At 46.5% G+C, this 22,056-nt stretch overlaps 1 protein-coding gene across 5 annotated transcripts in view; it reads left to right on the forward strand.

Annotated features, from left to right (window-relative positions):
• LOC309525782 (uncharacterized protein) overlaps positions 1–22,056 on the forward strand; it is a 110,830-nt gene that overhangs the window by 51,022 nt on the left and 37,752 nt on the right. For 2 of the 5 annotated variants that reach the window (XM_082211334.1, XM_082211333.1), the window contains exon 3: positions 5,286–5,459. The exons of the other annotated variants lie outside the window; for them this stretch is intronic. In XM_082211334.1, coding sequence (XP_082067460.1) covers positions 5,327–5,459 — 133 coding nt within the window. In that variant the 5' untranslated portion in view covers positions 5,286–5,326. The remainder of the gene's footprint in view (positions 1–5,285; positions 5,460–22,056) is intronic. 5 annotated transcript variants of the gene reach the window in all.

The raw sequence follows: 22,056 nt of genomic DNA on the forward strand, positions 1-22,056 counted from the left end.
GGAGTAGTTACAAAATTTGTGGTCTCTCCCCGAGTGCCAGGGACCCTCCTCCAAAGAGAGCTTTTTTTGTCGGAATAATTTCATTTCCCCCAGTTTTTGGCAATTAATGTTCTCGCTGCCACTGTGGCGTAAAGAAATATTTCTTTTTTTTTTTGTTTTGGTATATCTACATCCAATATTCCCAATAAAAAGGCTTCTGTTTTGGGGGGTAAAATTTTGTTCAAATGTTTTCTTTAGTTCTTCATACACCGTATCCCAGAAGCCCTTGATTTTATCACATGGCCACCACATATGCAGAAGTGTCCCCTCTACTTGCTTACACCTCCAACGTAATTTTGATTTTCTTTTATACATTTTACATATCTTGGTTGGTGTTAAATACCATCTATAAAACATCTTTATCAAATTTTCTGTTACTGCCTCACAAGCCGTAAAATTCCAACTCTCCTTCCATAATTTTTCCCATGATGCTAATTGAATAGGTTTCCCTAAATCCATAGCCAATTTGATCATTACCGCCTTTACCTGCTCATCCATATCTTTCCACTCCACTAAGATTCCATACATTTTAGAAATTATGTTTATTTTGTTTTGTAATAATTCTTTATCCAATACTGAAATTGCAAAACCCTTTTTCTTGTCAGCTTTGAAGACCTCATTTATTTGGTGATACTGGATCCACCCTGTTAGGTGGTGTTTTATTTCCTCCCGCAGTTGGCCAAACTCATGCTGGTAGCTTCAAGAACACTGTCCCACCATCTTGTCCTCTGTCGTCCCCTTCTCCTTGTGCCCTCCATCTTTCCCAACATCAGGGTCTTTTCCAGGGAGTCTTCTCTTCTCATGAGGTGGCCAAAGTCTTGGAGCCTCAGCTTCAGGATCTGTCCTTCCACTGAGCACTCAGGGCTGATTTCCTTCAGAATGGAGAGGTTGGATCTTCTTGCAGTCCATGGGACTCCCAAGAGTCTCCTCCAGCACCAGAATTTGAAAGCATCCATTCTTTGGCGATCAGCCTTCTTGATGGTCCAGCTCTCACTTCCATACATCACTACTGGGAAAACCATAGCTTTAATTATACGGACCTTTCATGGCAAGGTGATGTCTCTACTTTTTAAGATGCTGTCTAGGTTTGTCATTGCTTTTCTCCCAAGAAGCAGGCGTCTTTTAATTTTGTGACTGCTGTCACCATCTACAGTGATCATGGAGCCCAAGAAGGTAAAATCTCTCACTGCCTCCATTTCTTCCCCTTCTATTTGCCAGGAGGTCCAGTGGCCATGATTTTCGTTTTTTTGATGTTGAGCTTCAGACCATATTTTGTGCTCTCCTCTTTCACCCTCAATAAAAGGTTCTTTAATTCCTCCTCACTTTCTGCCATCAAAGTTGTGTTATCTGCATATCTGAGGCTGTTGATATTTCTTCTGGCAATCTTAATTCCGGCTAGGGATTCATCCAGCCCAGCTTTTCGCATGATGATCTCATCTGCATATAAGTTAAATAAGCAGGGAGACAATATACAGCCTTGCCGTACTCCTTTCCCAATTTGGAACCAATCAATTGTTCCATATCCAGTTCTAACTGTAGCTTCTTGTCCCACATAGAGATTTCTCAGGAGACAGATGAGATGATCAGGCACTCCCATCTCTTTAAGAACTTGCCATAGTTTGCTGTGGTCAACACAGTCAAAGGCTTTTGCATAGTCAATGAAGCAGAAGTAGATGTCTTTCTGGAACACTCTAGCTTTCTCCATAATCCAGCGCATGTTTGCAAGTGGGTCTCTGGTTCCTCTGCCTCTTCTAAATCCAGCGTGCACTTCTCGGAGTTCTCGGTCCACATACTACTTAAGCCTGCCTTGTAGAATTTTAAGCATAACCTTGCTAGCGTGTGAAATGAGTGCAATTGTGCGGTAGTTGGAGCATTCTTTGGCACTGCCCTTCTTTGTGATTGGGATGTAGACTGATCTTCTCCAATCCTCTGGCCCCTGCTGAGTTTTCCAAACTTGCTGGCATATTGAGTGTAGCACCTTAACAGCATCCTCTTTTAAAGTTTTAAATAGTTCAGCTGGAATACCAACACTTCCACTGGCCTTGTTATTAGCAGTGCTTTCTAAGGCCCATTTGACTTCACTCTCCAGGATGTCTGGCTCAAGGTCAGCAACCACACTACCTGGGGTGTATGAGACATCCATTTCTTTCTGGTATAATTCCTCTGTGTATTCTTGCCCCCTCTTCTTGATGTCTTCTGCTTCTGTTAGGTCCTTACCACTTTGGTCCTTTATTATGGTAATCTTTGTACAAAAAGTTCCTTTCATATCTCCAATTTTCTTGAACAGATCTCTGGTTTTCTCCCATTCTATTGTTTTCCTCTATTTCTTTGCATTGCTCGTTTAAGAAGGCCCTCTTGTCTCTCCTTGCTATTCTTTGGAAATCTGTATTCTATTTCTTGTAGGTCTGCCTTGGATTCGTATCAAGATCATTCTATCATTTTTGAGATTTCATCCCAGTACAGCTTTCGCCACTCTTTTGTTGATTATGAGGGCCACTCCATTTCTTTTACGGGATTCTTGCCCACAGTAGTAGTTATGATGGTCATCTGAACTGAATTCGCCCATCCCTGTCCATTTTAGTTCACTGATGCCCAGGATGTCAATATTTATTCTTGCCATCTCATTTTGACCACATCCAGCTTACCTTTCGGCTTTGGCCCAGCCGTTTCATCAGCTCTGAATCTACTTGTCCTTGTCCTCCTCTCTTCCTCAGTAGCATGTTGGACGCTGTCAGAGCTGCTCCCAGATCCTAGCTCACAGAGGATCACGCTAGCCAGCGTTCACTTAATAAAAGTCTTTATTGAGTTACAGTTTCCATTTCCAAGCTGCCGCGTGCAGCCCTACGTCTTATAAGCTAGACCGGCGTAGCTCCGTCTGAGTCCCCGCCTCCTGTACACCAACTTAATACCCTAGCCTTACTCCACCTTTTCCGCCTGACCGTTCTTCTCTGGGTCCCTCTGCCCCCCGTGGTCTCTTCCTTCCTGGACTCTTCTGACGCTGACCCCCCCGGACCCTTCTGTCTCCTTGCGTCGGGCTTTAGGACCTGGCTCCCTTTCCGGGCTGCTTACTGCGCCGCCTTCTTGTGCATTTGAACTTGGCGCGCGCGCCCAACCTTCCACCTTCCGCTCAACCGTTTCTTCGCTCCCCGATGGAGGCGTGGCCACTCCTGACTCATGTCCTCCCCCCTGCGGCGAGCCGCCGGATCCCGATACCTGGCGCCCTTCCTCCCCACTGCGCTCTGTTGGGGACGCTGGCCCCGATTTCCAACTGCTGCTCTCTGAGTCCCCTCTGGTCCTTTCTTCCTGGGGTGTCCCCCTGGGTCCCCCCCTTGCTCTGGCCACTGGCGCTTCTTTCTGTGAATCTTCTGATTCACTGGACAGACTCGGAGATCTCGGGTCGTCGTCATCACTCATCTTTTCTTCGGACTCCTCCCCCTCGCTCTCTGTTTCCTCCCTTGCCCTCGCCTCTGCTCCTGAACCCCTGACAGACGCCTTCTGACCCGAGGGGCTCATCTTCCAGCATCATCACTTTTATATGCCTGTTGTCTTTGTCCATGGAGTTTTCTTGGCAGGGATACTGGAGTGGCTTGCCGGTTCGTGCTCCAGGTGGATCACGTTTGGTCAAAACTCTCCACTATGACCTGTCCGTCTTGGGTGGCCCTGCACAGCTTAGCTCATAGCGTCTCTGAGTTATTCAAGCCCCTTCGTCACAACAAGGCAGTGAAAGTGGCCCAATTCAATTCCATATTTTTCTTTCCCCCAGTTATTGCTTCCTGAGGTGAAATCCACCAGGGGGTTTTAGGTTCTAACACCACTTTATGTTTTTCCCATACTCTATATATCAATTTTCTTATTATATGATTCAAAATTGATTTCTTTCCATGTTTTAGTATGTTGTTGTTTAGTTGTTTAGTCGTGTCCCACTCTTTGTGACCCCATGGATCAGAGCACGCCAGGCACTCTTGTCTTCCACTGCCTCCCGCAGTTTGGTCAGGGTTTTAATATAATTGTTTTTAAATAGGTTGGCGTTTTCATTTGTCAGCCAGATTCCGAAATACGTAGTTTTATTTACTATTTCCAATCCTGATATTTTCTTTAGTTCTTCTTTTTCCTGTGTTGACATATTTTTTTCTCGCATACTAGTCTTATTTCCTCCAAATTTTCAGAAGTTAGAATTACATTGTCTGCAAAGGCCTTCATCTTGTGCGACTTCTTCCCCCTTGTTAGACCTTTTATGCCCTGGTCACTCCTTGTTGTCATTGCTAAGAATTCTAGTACCGTAATAAAAAGTAGAGGCGAAAGGGGGCAGCCTTGCCTGTTCCCCTTATTTACTTTATATTTTTCTCTTTATTTCACTATTTAGCATCAATTTGGCTCAACACCCCTTATAATATTTTCTCTGAGTCCTGTTTTTTCTGTAGTTTTTTTCATGGAGCTCCAAGAGATGTTGTTGAAGACCTATTCCGTGTCTATCAGCATCAAAATGGCTTTTTTATCTGATCGTGCTTCTAAATATTCTAAAATATCAATTATGTTTCTCATTTTATTGTGCATGTGTCTGCCTGGAAGGAGCCAGCCTGATCTCTGTTTTTTATTTCATTCAATACTTTATTTTAATCTGTTGGCTAGGATGTTGGCAAATATTTTATAATCATGATTGAACAATGATATAGGTCTATAATTTTTGATTAGTGTTGGATCTGCTCCTTGTTTGGGTCTCAGTGTGATAAGTGCTTCTTCCCATGATTTTGGTATTCTTCCTTCCTTTAAAATTTGGTCCAGTACTGTTTCATTGGTTCTGATAATCTATCTTCTAACTTCTTATAAAATGCCGCCGATAATCCATCCGTACCTGGGGACTTTCCTATCTTTGCTTTTGAGGTTGCTGCACCTCCATCATCGCTGTTGGTACATTTAGTTGTTCTATTTTCCAATCTGCTATTGTCGGGAGTCTATTTTGTGCTATGAATCATTCCATTTCCTCTTGGTCTTCTTCATTGTGAAATTTCCTATAGTAATTTAATTTTTCTTTGCATATTTCTTTAGGATCTTCAATTATTTTTCATTTTTCTATTACTCTCTCCTTTTGTTTTGTCTTTAATTGCCACACAAGTAGCCTACCTGATTTATTGGAACCACTCGAGAGGTATAGAAATGGGGCTTCTGTTGGGAAGGGTGGCTTCTCCAGGGGTAGGAGAATCCCTGCAGGGCCTCTGAGGCTCCCTTTGCTTCTTCCTCTCTCCCAGGACCCTCCAGCTTGTTTTGGCTCCTTGACTCCTCAGGAAGGATGAAAGAGACGGATCCTGCAAAGCTAGCAAGGATGGAAGGGGGAAGATGGACGGTTGACCTGGTCAGGTTGTCTCCTGCATCCCTCCTCTCAACCTCTGAGCATTCCCTCCCAGGGACCTCCAAGAGATCTGGTGAGTCCCAGGGGAGGGGAGATGGGGACCTGGATGGATGGAGCCGGAGAGGAATTGGGGCTTGTTCAGCTTGGGGGTGGGGGGAGGCAGGCAGGCAGATGGAGATGGAGAAGGGGGGCACCTTTTTGGGCTCCCCCACCTGCCTGCCTGCACCTTTGTCATCTGCAGGCAATTTGAGCCAGGAATAGGTCACAGCTCCCCAGTCACCGTGATGTATTGGCAGCTCTAAATGTCTAAAACCAGTTCTGTGATCTGAATGCCCTGCCAATGTCAGAAAACTCACTGATCCTGCTTTGCAGTTTGAATGCAGATGGGGCCTCTGTGTGTTGTCTTTTTCTTTTTGGAAAAACTTCTTATTTGCTTTTAAAAACAAGGATCATAGGACTGATAAATGATACAGATATGAAGACTAAGCCTTCGCATGCCATTTGCATATCAAAAATAGCAGAATAAGTTTGCAGGAATATCTATAACATATGGTTCATCATTAGTGGTCGGTGTATGAGTTCTGTCAGGCTTGTTGTTTTTGCTTCTGTTTGCATTTGATTGACCAAAGAGATGACTGACCTTGGAGATGGAGTGGATTCCAGGATTGAGCCAGAACAAAATCCATTCCAGATAAAAGCCAAGAAATATGTCAGCAAATACCAGCCAACCAAGGCAGTGAAAACTATAGAAAGGCCCCACATCTAACTATTTTTAGTTCCTCCTCGATCACAAGCATTCATTAACTTGGTTCAATGATCTGGAGTTCCCATTTCCTCCTGAGACTAATTAGCTTCTCTCTTCATTGCAGATGGTGAGGAATTAGAAGGGAAGAACAAGGGGAACCACAAGAGAATCCACATAGCAGAGAAGTCGTATAAATATTCAGAGTGTGGAGAGAACATCCGTCAGAGCTCCCAGGACACCTACCGTCAAAGAAAGAGCTTCGTTCAGAGGGATAGCCTCACTTCACAGAAAAGAGGACAGAGCAGGGAGAAATTGTATCAGTGCAGAGAATGTGGAAAGAGCTTCAGAAACAGCTCCCATCTCACTTCCCATCAAAGAAGTCATACAGGGGAGAAACCCTATCAGTGCTTTGAATGTGGAAGGAGCTTCAGTCGAAAGAATAATCTCACTTCCCATCAAAGAATTCATACAGGGGAGAAACCCTATCAGTGCTTGGAATGTGGAAAGAGCTTCAGGCACAGTACTACTTTCACTTTGCATCAAAGAACTCATACGGGGGAGAAACCCTATCAGTGCCTGGAATGTGGAAAGAGCTTCAGGCACAGTACTACTTTCACTTTGCATCAAAGAACTCATACAGGGGAGAAACCCTATCAGTGCTTGGAATGCGGGAAGAGCTTTAATCAAAGCGCAAATCTCACTTCGCATCAAAGAATTCATATAGGGGAGAAACCCTATCAGTGCTTTGAATGTGGAAAGAGCTTCAGTAAGAAGGGGAATCTCACTTCCCATCAAATAATTCATACAGGGGAGAAACCCTATCAGTGCTTGGAATGTGGAAAGAGCTTCACTAATAGCTCCCGTCTCACTTCCCATCACAGAATTCATACCGGGGAGAAACCCTATCAGTGCTTGGAATGTGGAAAAAGCTTCACTAACAGCTGCAGTCTCACTTCCCACCAAAGAACTCATACAGGGGAGAAACCCTATCAATGCTTGGAATGCGGGAAGAGCTTTAATAAAAGCGCACAACTCACTTCGCATCAAAGAATTCATACTGGGGAGAAACCCTATCAGTGCTTTGAATGTGGAAGGAGCTTCACTGATAGCTCCAGTCTCACTTCGCATCAAAGAATTCATACTGGGGAGCAACCCTATCAGTGCTTTGAATGTGGAAAGAGCTTCACTCACAGCCACCATCTGACTTTCCATCACAGAATTCATACTGGGGAGAAACCCTATCAGTGCTTGGAATGCGGAAAGAGCTTCACTAATAGCTCCTATCTCACTTCGCATCAAAGAATTCATACAGGGGAGAAACCCTATTAATGCTTGGAATGTGGGAAGAGCTTTCGTCAGAAAGGTGATCTTGCTTTGCATAGAAGAGTCCATACAGGGGAGAAACCCTATCATTGCCTGGAATGTGGGAAGAGCTTCAGCCGGATGTCCACTCTCATTTTCCATTAAAGAGTTCATACAGGGCAGAAACCGTATCACTGCTTGGAATGTGGAAAGAGCTTCAGTCAGAAGGTGAATCTCACTTCCCATCAAATAATTCATACAGGGGAGAAACCCTATCAGTGCTTGCAATGTGAGAAAAGCTTCAGCCGGAAGGACACTCTCATTTCCCATCAAAGAGTTCATAGAGGGCATAAACTGTATCACTGCTTGGAATGTGGAAAGAACTTCAGTCAGAAGGTCCATCTCATTTCCCATCGCAGAATTCATACTGGGGAGAAACCCTATCAGTGCTTGGAATGTGGAGAAAGCTTCAGACGGAGCTCCCATCTCACTTCCCATCAAAGAATTCATACACAGGGGAAACCAAAAAAGAGAAGTAGAACAAAAAATATTAAACAACCCTTACAAAATACGATTGTATAGGAAAGAGAAAGGGGAGGATATAAACTAAGAATACTTTGACATTTGTATCATATATATCATATCATTCGTCAACCCATAGAAAGGCAGGCCCCTCCACTTCTCCCCTGCGTGACCCCCTCTCCTCCCCGTATCCCTCCCTGAGAGATCCTTCCTTCCCTGCGTTCCTTGCAGGTCCCTCGCACCTCCAACTGTCCTCTTCCTATGTGTGTCCTCCGAAATTCAAAATAAAGGAATCTTAATATAAAAATATTAAAAATATTAAAAATACAAAAAGAAAAAGATGATACCCTTCCCATCTGGCTGGGTTTCCCCAGTCACTCTGGGCAGCTTCCAACAAAATATTAAAATACAGTAATGCATCAAATATTAAAAGCTTCTCTAAACAGGGCTGTCTTCAGATGTCTTCTTAAAGTCTGGTAGTTGTTTTTTCCTTTGACATCTGCTGGGAGGGTGTTCCACAGGGCAGGTACCGAAAAGAAAACTCCCATCTCCATCTGAAAATCATCTGTAGCAACAATTATTCATAATCTGCACTCCAGAATAAACCCAGCTGTATTTAGCATACAGTGGTGTAGTGGTTAAGAGCGGTAGGTTCGTAATCTGGGGAACCGGGTTCGCGTCTCTGCTCCTCCACATGCAGCTGCTGGGTGACCTTGGGCCAGTCACACATCTCTGAAGTCTCTCAGCCCCACTCACCTCACAGAGTGTTTGTTGTGGGGGGGGGGAAGGGAAGGGAGATTGTGAGCCGCTTTGAGACTCCTTCGGGTAGTGATAAAGCGGGAAATCAAATCCAAACTCTTCTTCTTATCCTCTTCACCAAGATGACACTTTCCCTTCATTTCCCTCCCTAGCCCAGTTTTCAAATCTCAATCAACTCATAGATAGGTAGCCGTGTTGGTCTGCCCTAGTCAAAACAAAAAAAATTCCTTCCAGTAGCACCTTGAAGACCAACTAAGTTAGTTCTTGGTATGAGCTTTCGTGTGCATGCACACTTCTTCAGACACACTGAAACAGAAGTTGCCAGATCCTTTTATATAGTGAGAAGGTGGGGAGGGGTATTACTCAGAAGGGTGGTGGGAATGGGTGATTGGCAGATAGCTGAGATGAGCCTGTTGAACAAAGACATTGGATTCTTATCTCATTATACATGACAAAGCCATTTTTCACCTTCTCACCCCTTGCCTTTTCCTGTAAGACCTATTGCAGTCGTTAAGAGTGGGAAGGATCTGAGGGCAGCGTAGGGGAGTATGGCAGTGACCCGAGAGATTCCATGAGCTTCTCCAGCGAATCAGAAGATTCCCAGAAGGAGGCGCCAATGGTCAGGGCAAGGGGGGCCAGCGGGGACTCCCAAAGCAGCAGCTGGAGATCAGGACCAGCTTCCCCACCAGAGCGTAGTGGAGGGGAGGAGTCCCAGGTGTCAGGTCCAGCTAGCCCCCCCAAAGGGGGAAGCAGTGACAGGAGCAGTGTAACGGTCAGGAGGAAGGTTGCCGGCTGGGTGCGCACGCCAAGTTCAAATGTACAGGCGCGCGGGACAGCAGAAAACCCGGATTGGGAACCAGGTCCTAAAGCCCGCCGGAGGCAGGGGGAAGACTCAGGGGACTCAGCGTCAGAAGAGTCTAGGAAGGGCGAGACCCCAGCTGACAGGCGGACCCAGAGGAGGAAAGAGCAGAGGAAGAGGTGGAGCAAGGCTAGAGTCTTAAACTGGTGTCTGGGGGAGGAGACTCAGACGGAGCTTCAGCGGTCTAGAGTTTCAGACGTAGAGCTGCACGCTGCGGCTGTAAAAACGAAAATGAACTTCAATAAGACTTTTGTATATAACAACGAACTGGCGTTGGTCCTTTGTGAGCTGGGACCTAGGGCAGCTCTGACAAGTACTTTCTCCCCTTATTGCACACTCAATGTGCTGATGGGATTTTGGGAGTGCTGCCCTCACATCTGTGTGAGTGAAGTCCCCTGCAATAATTGCGCTGCCTCTGGGTATCTGCTCAATTTAGCATTGATGTTTTCATGCATACTGCTCATGGCCCTGCAGGCATTTGCAGAAGGTGCTAGATAAGAAAGCTGCAGAGATAGTGCAGAAGAGTGCGCACCCCGGAAATGATCTCTTTCAGCTTCTGCCTTCTGGAACAAGGTACAGGGTTATAAAGACTAGGACTAGCCGTCTGAGAAACAGTTTCTACCCAAATGCGATTTTGGTTTTAAATGCAGTGTAAGGTAGTCTCTATGGGAGTATATTGTATTTAATTATGGGGTATCAGAGTTTTTAGGGGGCTAACCAGGTTGGGATAGCTGGGATAGCAGGCTTGTTGGTTTTTGAATGTCTCATGTACGTTTTTTCAATTTCGTTCTGTATGGGACAATGACAATAAAGATTATTGTATTGAGACTCATCTGGAAAGTGCTCCTTTCATGTTCCTTTCCCCACTTGCCAGGACTCTGAGCTCGAATACATTAGGAAGAGGTTGGGTTACACCGGATTAACATATGGGGGAGGGAGGGGGAATATGCAGAGCTGGAGATATGCGCAGATAAGCACATCCTGAGAAGACAATGGTCCATGTATGCATAGTCTGTCACCTGGCATCGCCCGGAGGAAGGGCTTGGCAGAGCGATTTGACCGGATTAGGGTCTTGACACCTCGCTTGAGGGATTATGGAGGACAGGGGAGGTGTCATGGGGTCCTAGAGAAATTGAGCAAATTGGCACTGTCAGGGGTTCAGGGACAGAGGCACAGGGGAGACAGGAGATGGAGAGCGATTGGGACGAATCTGAGGACAGCGAGGAGGAGGAGGACAGTGGTCCGAGGGATTCCATGAGCCTCTCCAGCGAATCAGAGGATTCCCAGAAGGGGGCGCCGGTGGTCAGGACAAGGGGGGTCCCAGGGGGGACGCATCAGGGACAAGGGGCCAGCGGGGAATCCCAAAGCGGCAGCTGGAGATCAGGACCAGCTTCCCCATCAGAGCGTGGGGGGGGGAGTTCCAGTGTGTCAGGGGAAGCGGCTCCGTCAGCAGGAAAGGAGGGAAGGTCAGAACCAGCCATCCTCCCGGAAGGGGAGGGAAGCAGTGAAGGGAGTAATGTAACGATCAGAAGGAAGGTTGGGAGCTGGGCGCGCGTGCCCAGTTCGAATGTACAGGCGCGCGGTAAAACAGAGAGCCCGGATGGGGAGCCAGGTCCTAAAGCCCGCCGGAGGGAGGGGGAACAATCTGGCGAATCGGCGTCAGAGGAATCCAGGAGGGGCGAAACCCCAGCGGGCAGGAAGACCCTGCGGAAGAGGGAAGAAAGAAAGAGGTGGAGCAGAGCAAGGCTCTTAAACTGGTGCAGGGGAGGGAGTGACTCAGAGGGGACTTCAATGGTCTAGCGTAACAGACGTAGGGCTGCGCGCCGCGGCTGTGAAGCGGAAAATGAACTTTAATAAACACTTTTGTATATAAAGAGAAACTGGCGTTGGTCCTTTGTGAGCTAGGACCTGAGGCAGCCCTGCCAGGCACGTTAATTTTCTATGAATTTTATAGATTTTAGTCCCTTTTGACATTTACAGTTGGAAATGAATGGATATATTGTAGCGAAGAAGAAGGTGAAGAAGACATGCCCCCCCGTTCCGTATCAGTCCCCCATTCAGAGATAGATTTGCATTAAAGTTCTGTAAGAACTTGCGAATCTTTTCTCCGCACCCTAAATCTCAGTGAATGTAGGGGTTCCCTGTGAGTGGGAATAGGCTCTAATGGAAAAGGAGGTGGGTTGAGCAGGGCAGCAAAAGAGGGAGCAACATGGACGAATACCATGTACACGCGTGTTATATAGATATGCGCTAAATAATACCAGATGTGTGGCTTTATGCAAACCTGAAAGGGACTTGCAAGCCATGCCTCTTATGGTCATTTGCAAGTATAACAGTGCAGATAGCTGAATATAGGGTATTATATAAAAGAACACCTGTTGTATTTTGTTACTAAATTACTTGTGGCATTCTAGCTCTTGGGAGAAACATTTTCAATAGTGGTGTATGCTTTACATTTAGCAGGAAGGTCCACTACTGACTGAAAAAATGCAGTTTGCTTTTTAGCCCCACCGTTTTTGTGTTTTCAGGTGCCAAGCTAGCTCTTCTGTGGTCTCACACCGGCATAGTGGTACAGTAACACATCCTGTTGAGTCCCCTCAGGGCTTTCATTTAACCATGTCGCCTGGCACTCACCATAGCTGGCACAGGCTCGGGCATATCATGAGAGATATGACTTCGCCTTGGTCTTTCTATGGGGTTTTTCATTATTGCAGGCTCTGGTCTCGCACTCATGGAAAGTTGTCCACTTGCTCTTAAAGGACCAAAAGCTAGTTGCAGCCTGGATACACGTGCCCAATTCCAGCAGAGTCCAATTTGAATTTATCTTGCCCCGTGGTTCTCAACTTTTCAAAACCAATATGTTAAAACCAAAGCCATTCTTTAAGGGGGCATTTGTCCAAATGAGTCAATTTAAGGGACCATTCTTGCTACATCAAGGCATATACACGTTTCTTGTTATCAATAATAATATAACATATGGTAGTCGTGTCCTCAAATAAATAAATAAAATTTGGGACATGATCTACACCCATTTTCATCTGGCATCCTAATCAAAACATCTCAAATAATAATGAGCGTTGCTTCAAATCTACCTGATAAAATATGGTTCCGATAATAATACTTGGTTGTGGTTAGATTAATTTCACAGCTATACGGGAAAACCAAGATTAATAAGTAAATAAATACAGAACAATTGCTACTTGAAGACAGTACTGAATCTGCAAGAGATGCAGAGAAGTCATAGAAAAGATTTGAAATAGTTTTCTGGAACAGAAAGAAAGAAATAGTAAAAATCTGGGAACTTCATGTATAGAAAAACATTAAATACATAAATAAATAGGTAGGGAAGGTTGGACTCTGCAGAGTGCCAGGTGGGACAAGGAAATATGATCATCAGTTGACTTAATATAAATATAGTCTGCTCTATTGGAAAGCATTGTAATATATGGGAACCCTCCATGAAAAACTTGGGTGTAAGCCATATCCTTCTGCTGTTCATAGTTATGTATCCTACATTATACAGAAACAATTACACACAGAAATTTTTCCCTTTGTGGAGATAACACATTATCAGACACACTTCAGCATTCCTACATAATAACACATAATACACAAAACAAACTAATTAAATATCAGTTGCATATCTTGACACAATTGTGATCTTTTACGCATGTATCTTTGAATCCTGGAGCACAGAGGCTTGAGGTTCAAGTGAAAAAAAATGTCCTTGCAATTCAACTCCTCCCCCCTTTGTCAGCCCCACTCCCCCGTCAGTCTATATCCTTTTAAAGAGATAGCTGTGGGCATTTTGAAAAGTCTGGTGTCTGTTGTTGCAGGTCTTGTGATGGCGAAGAACTGAGTTGAGGGGTTGTTGCTGCTTTTCATCATTGCACATCTGTATAACTGATATCCTGTAAGGGGGCAGGGTTTTGGGGACTTAAAAACACAGTTAGACAAGGAAGGGGCAAAAGGCAAAAAGGATGTCCTCCAGTTTCCATGGGAAGCTGCAGATAATTAAAAATCTTAGCACATTAAGCATTTTATTCATTTCAATATTATTATCACATTTCTACATAATTACTGTTATTATCTGCTAAGTTTGTTTGCTTTCCTTCACTTAGTTTTGTTGTTGTTTTTCATATTATAAAATAAAAATTACTCCACATGTATAGAAAGAGAACTGTAAAAAATACAAAGGTTAAAAAATAAAAAAGAGAGCAAAAAATTAGATTACCAGTCAGATGAAACAGACTTGACACAAAGACATCAGATTTAGAAAAGAATTATTATTAAATAATACAAAGATATTATCAAAACCACACAGATTACTACTGGACTGAAAAAAATGGGAAAACAATGGGGGGGAAACTTAAAATCCACCATGTGCTATCTGATAAAAGAACTTCATGAAACTGACTTTCAACATGTGATGAACATGTCCCCAAAGTAGAACACACACACACAAAATGACCTATGAGGAACCAAAAATAAATAAATGCTAAGACACACAATTAATAAGAAACCTGGAGTAACCTGAAGTAATCTGTTTTGGCATTCTAACATCCCAAATGATGTGACAACATCCTGTAATGTTAATAGCGGAATACTGGGAAATGAGTTAATACCAAGAAAAAAAAAATGAATGGCAATTTAAAGTTGTGCAAGTACCTTGCACTAGCCAAAATGGAGGACAGGGTTTTAAGATGGCCGCCGTGTAAGTTTCTTCCTTCCAGTTCTCTCCGACCTCTTCTCCTGACTTGGATTTTACAACCGCTGGAGCAAGCTATTTACTTTAGTTTTGCCTTTTGCTAGACAAGTAATTGCTGGACTCTCCACTGGCGTGATGCCAGATTTTAATTAAGCTTGATGAAGGAGGATTGCTTTGGATTGATCTGGGTGGTGCCAAACTTGTGTGCTTCATAGAACAACGATCCTTCAGTCCTGCACCGCCGGCACGAAGAGAAACTCCCCCGTTAAAGGTTTCTTATTACTAAATGAGTTTCTCTTCCGGGGGACACTCGGACAAACGACCGAGAATTGTAAGTAAGAAACGAACCTTACCTTACTTTTTCTTCGCTCACCACTCCCCTGCCTCCTGCAAGACTCTCTAAGGTGCATTAAGATATTTCCAATTACTGCGGATATTTCTTCTAATCTCCACTATGGGCCATGGCAAGCGGCCAAGGGACCTGGAGGAGGCAATGCCTCCCCCAAGGCCCAAACAGTCCAAGATTGATTCTTTCTTTCTTAACTGTAGCAGAAATAACGAGGAAGATAGCTACACGGTTGAAACTCACAATCGCTTTAATCCTTTAATTGACCTCGCAGCCGATATAGAAGTGGAGGGGGTGAACTCGAAGGCAACGAATAATGATAATGATAATGACAAAGAAGTGAGAGTCACCTCGAAGGGGGAGCCCGAGTTGGCCCTTGGCGATGGCATGGAATTCAATCATTTCCAATTAATAATCAGGACCCTGCGCTGCATCTTTAAGAGCATAAATGGGATCTCCATGCAGGTGAATAATCTCCACCAAAAGCTTGAGGCCCACTTGCTGGAGCTGCAGCACAACCTCACTCTGCCTCAGAGGGATTTAAAGGGACAGAGGTGTACCTCCCCTGTTAGACATGAAAGTGGTACTGGTGGCCACCTCTTAAAAACTCAATTGGACTCTCAATCTCTGATTTTACAACCAAACAAAATATGCCTAACTATACGCAGCAGTGACCCCAGGTCCCCAAGGTGGAATAATCCGAGAGATGTCAAAGTTCATCTAAGGCAGCTCCTCCAGATTTGGCCTTCGCTAATAGACCTCAGTACAGTGAAACTTTTGCACGACCACCATCGGTTCTAAAAAGTACTGCTCTCCTTCCAGTCACCAAAAATTCCCTCCATACTGGTTAGGCGTAAAGCGTTTTTGGCCACCTGGGGCATCTTCCCAACGAGAGTCTTTAACGACACCAGGATTAAACCTCTTCTCCGTAGTATCGTACAAAAAAGTATCCGCTCGCCAGACAGGCGTGACACAGTCTCGAAACCCAAGCTGCCCACCTGGGATCCTCACCCTCCCTCTCAGCCCAAGCTTCCTGGTTTATCTACTCCAGCAACAGAGAAGCATGACCAAAGCGGGCCAAGTCATCTGGCCACCTCTGAGGAGAGGGACCTTATTTCATCCTATGGCAAATTGCCATTACTAGAACAGCAGGAAGTTATAAACAGGCTCGATACACTTAAGCAGCAACTTACATATGTACTTCAAGAGAAAATCTCCTCAAAACCTGGTCATAGCAACCTATTAAATCAAAGGAACGCAGTCATGAAGGGGCTAACACCCCAGAAACCCCTGCCAAACACTGGGACTCCAATAACGGATGATATGGCAGTCTGCCTTCATGAATCTCCTCAGGTCACAGCAGAACATACACCCCTACTCTGCCCAACTGAAATCCACGCCGAAATCTCTGAGGCGCCCCTAATCACATTATCGGAGACTCAACCATCCAATGGTTGCATCTTCCACGACCCCGGGAAAACCCTAGATGCTATTGAAGAGACAAAATGACTCTCACCCCTACTATTATCCTGGAACGTTGCTGGATGGCAATCGAAAAGAAGGGACAAAGACGTTTTAGCCTACGTATCACAGTTCAATATCATCCTGCTCCAAGAAACCTGGATGCAAAATCCTTTTGAACTACACAATTACTTTGCTTTCCACTCCCCTGCCTCAATCGGCCCAAAAGGCGGAAGACCGGCGGGAGGTTTGAGCACCTTCGTATTGACGGATCTAGGAGCCTCCCCTATCCAACTGAAAACCGACAAAAAATGGATTCTGGCCGTTAAAATATTCTCCACCCATTTTAAGATCATATGCATCAATGTTTATATTCACCCACTTATGAAACAAACTGATCTTAAAAACATCTGGAACGAACTGGAAACCTGCATTCTCCTTGTCTCAAATAAGTTTCCCTCTGCCTCCTTAATTATTGGCGGGGATTTTAATGCAAGGCTAGGCCACTCAGACGAACAGTTAATCAAGGAAAGTGGAATGGGTCCCCTAAATGCTAATGATGAACACTGGCCCCTATTCAGGCGTCACTCACTTGACCCAGTTACCAATTTTGCTGGTACATGTCTTTTTTTAATGGCACTTAGATTAAACCTTGTTATCTTAAACGGCCTCTCCTTGGGGGACTGCCCTGGCCAATTTACTTACTGGTCAGGCTTAAGGCACTCTGTTATTGACTACATCCTTGTCTCCCAAGAACTCTTTGATGAATATATTGAATTTACTGTAGACATAAGAACCGAAAGTGACCATTTACCCCTAAATCTTAAAAGGACTGAATTTTGGGAACCCTCTAGACGTGGGCTTGCCCCTGATACGGACTGAGGGGGGGGTGCCTATTCCCCCCCTTCTTTTGGCTGTCCGAGGCGATGACCTCAGGGGTGCCATCGCACACCCACCCTCGAACCCCCTTCACCGTTGCACAAGCACCACACTTTTCCCAGACCTTTTCCCGAGCGAAATAAGCTCGAATATATATATATTCCCTATCCTTTCCTATGCCTATCTGCGCTCCATACTTAGAATGAGTAGACCGAGTGTTTCTCTTCTCCGCTTATTCCTATGGCCGCGCTTTGGCCAATCACAGCCATGCATTCGTCCTGCAGAAGCTAGCTCAGGGAGCTCTTGCACGCCTCATTTAACCTCCTGACGAGCTGCTGACGGCCCCCCACGGCGAGAACAATAGAACCGAAACTCCCGACCTCGTAAAACTGTCAAACCCTTGTTACAATGTATCCATTTCTACAAGAATGGATACATTCTGCTTCCGCTTTTGATCTAGACTACGGAACAGGTTGAAAGTTATCAGAACCTTTCAAAATTCATATAAAATCAACCACAGCTCCAATTTTCTTGCTCTTGGTGTCATTCGACTCAGTTTCCCCAGGACTCCATGATGCTGCCCGACTCCATAATCCTCGAGACGGCAGGTCACGTACACAGGAACTCTTTAATCCCGTCAGATCGTCCTGCCCAGCCCTTTCCCCGGGCAATACCAGGTGGCAGACGATGCATATCTCTGACCCATTGTCTTGCCGCCACCGGTACTCAATAAATGTGTATCTATGTATATTTCCCGCTCTGCATATCCCCCCTCCCTCATCCGAAAATGTTAATTAATGTAATCCCACCTTTTCATAATGTATTCATGACGTGTAAAGTATATTCATGATGTAACTTGTGAAACCCAACCTTCCTATAATGTATTCATGACGTTTTCGCGCACTGTGTTATGGGATTTGGAGGGAACATAATCCTCGAGACGGCAGGTCACGTACACAGGAACTCTTTAATCCCGTCAGATCGTCCTGCCCAGCCCTTTCCCCGGGCAATACCAGGTGGCAGACGATGCATATCTCTGACCCATTGTCTTGCCGCCACCGGTACTCAATAAATGTGTATCTATGTATATTTCCCGCTCTGCATATCCCCCCTCCCTCATCCGAAAATGTTAATTAATGTAATCCCACCTTTTCATAATGTATTCATGACGTGTAAAGTATATTCATGATGTAACTTGTGAAACCCAACCTTCCTATAATGTATTCATGACGTTTTCGCGCACTGTGTTATGGGATTTGGAGGGAACTTTTAAAAGTTTATGTCGCCCCATTCTCGGGGTTCAATCTCGCTTTGAACCTATTGCGCAATAAACTTGGATCTTCGCATTTTGCTCCTGCGTCCGGCTGAGCTTCCTTTTCTTCCGCTAGAATCCACGGACTTGGTCCGACTGGCTGGGTGGCAGGGTAAATACGCACCCAGATTTTCCGTAACAGCTTGGCGCCCAACGTGGGGCCAGCGGTTCTCCCGGGTTGCTGACCGGAGGCCCCGAATTCTTCAGCCGGCTGCGGGCCAATTTGCCCGAGAAGACCCTTTTGGACCTCCGGCCATCTCCCGGGCGGTAATCGAGAGCCCCAGGAGTTCAGCCGGGGAGCAAAAGGGATCCAGCCGGCTCATTCATCGATCCTGGGATCGGATCGACGTGGAAGACGCGTGAGTATAGGAAAATCCAGTGCACTGGTGGGACGGGGTGGAAGTCTCCTGGCAACTGAATTCTCTGCCCTCCTCTCTATCGTACCTTCTTGCCTTTCTCTTGGTCCAGTCAGTGAGAGAGACCGTGGACCGCTGCTCGACCCGAAAGGGGGGTTCTGAGCTCTATCTCTTTATCTAAACCCTCCAGCCAGCCGCACCAATTGGGAGCCCGAAGGGTAAGACGGAGAGACCCGACTTGAAAGATAGCCGACTCTCCGCAAACGGGCAACCCAGTTGAAAGCAAGGGGTTGGAGCTCTCTTTCCGATCTTCCCGAGCGTCCTTTCTAGGGGGCAGGAAGTGGTCTTGCTTTCTATCCCAATCCCAGCCGCACCGGTCGGGCTACATACCACGTGTACTGTAAGCCCGCTTCCGAAAGCAAGGGGGATTTTCGACCCAAAACTCTGTCCAGGGACCACCCGATCTGGCACCGCACGGCGCGGGCGTTCAGTAGGGCCCCTTTTCCTGAGTTGTGACGATAGGTAGGAGGTTGCCAGGAGGGAATAGCCCATGAGGAATTGGGCGGGACCGGCAGAGTGGAAAAGGGACCCCAGGTGAATGGTTAAGGAAAAAGAAGTAAGGAATACCGGATAGCTAGAGCTCTTTAAAACCTCCCTAGGAAGTTGCCAAGCGACTAAAGATCATTCCTTTTACAAGTCCTTGTCGAATAGCCCTAGACCCACAAATCCTTATCGACCCCCTCCTCTTTCCTCTTTCCTATCTAGACACGCGTGAGATATACTATGGGTACCCAGGCTTCCAAACACGAGCGGACTCACTCTGGGAGGAAGGCTTCCCGGAAGCCATCCCGTTCCCAGAAGGATCCCGACTCTCCTCTTCAATTCGTCATCGCATGTTGGAAGTCGATTCCTGGCCACAAATTGTTATCTAAGGAAAAACTAGAGGACCTCTGCCCCGAAACCTGGCCCGCCAGGACTGCCTCCGCTAAACCCGAACTGCGGTGGCCACCGGGGGGTTCGTTTAATGAAGAACGCTTGAACCACCTAAGGAAAGCCCTGATAGAAGAAAACCCCGCCAGTTAGAATACCTGGCCACCTTTGAGGCAGTAAGGAGAATGCTCCAAGCCCCAAAGGGAGCAACCTCTTACCAACTGCCTATATTAAATCCCGGGCGACTGCCAATGCCCCCCCTTACGAAGATGATGATGTACGACAGACCCTGGTCCCCTTTTACTATCAAGGACCACCACCGCCGCAAGCCCCGACATCCAGCGACAGCGACTCAAGTAGTGGGGAGGAAACGGGGGAGGAGAATGAGGCACAAGACACTGAAAATAGAAGGGTCACACGACTACAAGCGAGAAAGGACCAGGGGGGCGCCAAACAAGTTAAAAACCCCGGACAAGCTAAAACTAAAACCCCCTCCTCTATTCACCATAATACCATTGAGGACTCTATCCAAGTCCAAGTCGGGAATAAACCCACTCCCACGGAACCTCACGGCTCCGAAAAGGGGACCCTGGGCCGCGATAAAGAGACTCCGGGGACTTCTGACCAAGTAAGCTCCACCGTGAGTTCTACTGCGGTCCAGATGCCCTTAAGGGCCCTGCCCATTCCCCCTCTCAAACCTGATGGGCCCCCGCGGATGGTTTACACGCATCAACCCTTCTATACCTCAGACCTGGTAACTTGGTCAAATCAGATGCCCTCACTGAGGGACGACCCGGACAAATGCCACCGCCAGGTCAGCGCTATCTTCTCCACACACAATCCAACCTGGCCCGATGTCCACGTCCTTCTGAATGCCCTCTTCAACGAGGCGGAGAAAGCGGACATTCTAACTAAAGCCGGGGAAGCCATAGAGCTGCCGGACTACCAAAGGGGACGGCCTCAGGGATTGCAGGCGCTCACAGCACAATGTCTCAGAGTAGAACCGGAATGGGACTATAATACCACTAATGGTATTTGGTGCCTAAACCTATTTAAAAGGCCATTTTGGACGGTGTAAAGGCCGCCGGACAACGCACCGTTAATTGGACCAAAGTCCAGTCGGTCATGCAGGGACCAAATGAACACCCGTCCGATTATTACACTAGATTGGTCTCTGCCATTAAAACATGGGGAGGAATAGACCCCGAAAACCCACAACATGAAGTAATCGTTAAAGGGTTCTTCAAGGATCAGGCTTGCCCAGATATCAGGAAAGCTCTGAATCTCCAAATTGGATACGATGGAAAGAGCGTAAGTGAAATCTTGTCCATCGCAAAATCTGTCTACAACTCTCGGGATGAAAGAAAGAAGAAGGAAACGAAGCCCGAGGTCGAACAAATACTAGCCTTAAGCATGGAAACTGCCTATGGTCCTAATCGAGGCAGGGGACTCCCTCGAGGAAAGGGAATCCGTGGAGGAGGAACCCCAAATCCCTATAGGCAGTGGGGACCGGGGACTGGAGGATGCTATTACTGCCAGGAAGAGGGACACATAAAAAGATTCTGCCCCTACCTAAATGCGACACCCTACGGGGGACAGGAGCCTAAGCCTTTCCCTGTACGGATCACCCACCCCCCCTTTCTCCCCGCAAGCCAACGTAACTCCAGGCTACAGCAACCACAACCCAGCGGCTTATACCCCACCGACGGTCTCGAACCCGATCCCTCAACCCCGACCACAACCGGGACCCCGGACCCAAATGCCGGCCATAGACCAGCCTGCCCACCCTTGGGCGAATGCCACTGCTCCTCCCTTGCACCCTCCAAACCAACCACCTCCCGATGATCAGGACACTTATTGACAATTAGAAGGGGATCCCAGTCAGACCCAAACCATCTGCCCTGTCCTTACATTGTCACCCGAAGACCCGGTCTGTACTATCGAGATAGACGGCCACCCTTACCAATGTCTACTGGACACAGGGGCCACCTATTCCACCCTAACCGACAGTCACCTGGAACCAGGGACAGTAACCAAGAAAGTAATGGGACTGGATGGGTGAATGCACTCCCACTGGTTCTTCATAACATCCGCAGCGCCCCAACCGGACGTTTGAAACTCTCCCCATTCGAACTCTTATTCGGGAGACCTCCTCCCGTCTACAACACTCTATTCCCACTATCGGAACTGGAGCTGGGGGAGGCAGAACTTACTAATTATGTTATTCAGCTCCAGACACAGCTACAGCGTCTCCACCACTACGCGGCCATCGAGGGACAGAATCTGCCTATCGACGTCCACGCTCACTCCTTCCACCCGAGTGACTGGATCCTCGTCAAGGTCTACCAGAAAGAACCACTCCAACCCGCGTGGGAAGGTCCCTACCAAGTACTCTTGACGTCGCCAACCGCCGTGAAAGTAGGTGAAAAGAATTCCTGGTTACACCACACTAGGTGCAAGTCCTCACCCCCTCCACCGGAGACGGAAGAAA

This window comes from Podarcis vaucheri (assembly GCF_965113315.1).
Source record: "Podarcis vaucheri genome assembly, chromosome: 2".
NCBI classification, from domain to species: domain Eukaryota; kingdom Metazoa; phylum Chordata; class Lepidosauria; order Squamata; family Lacertidae; genus Podarcis; species Podarcis vaucheri.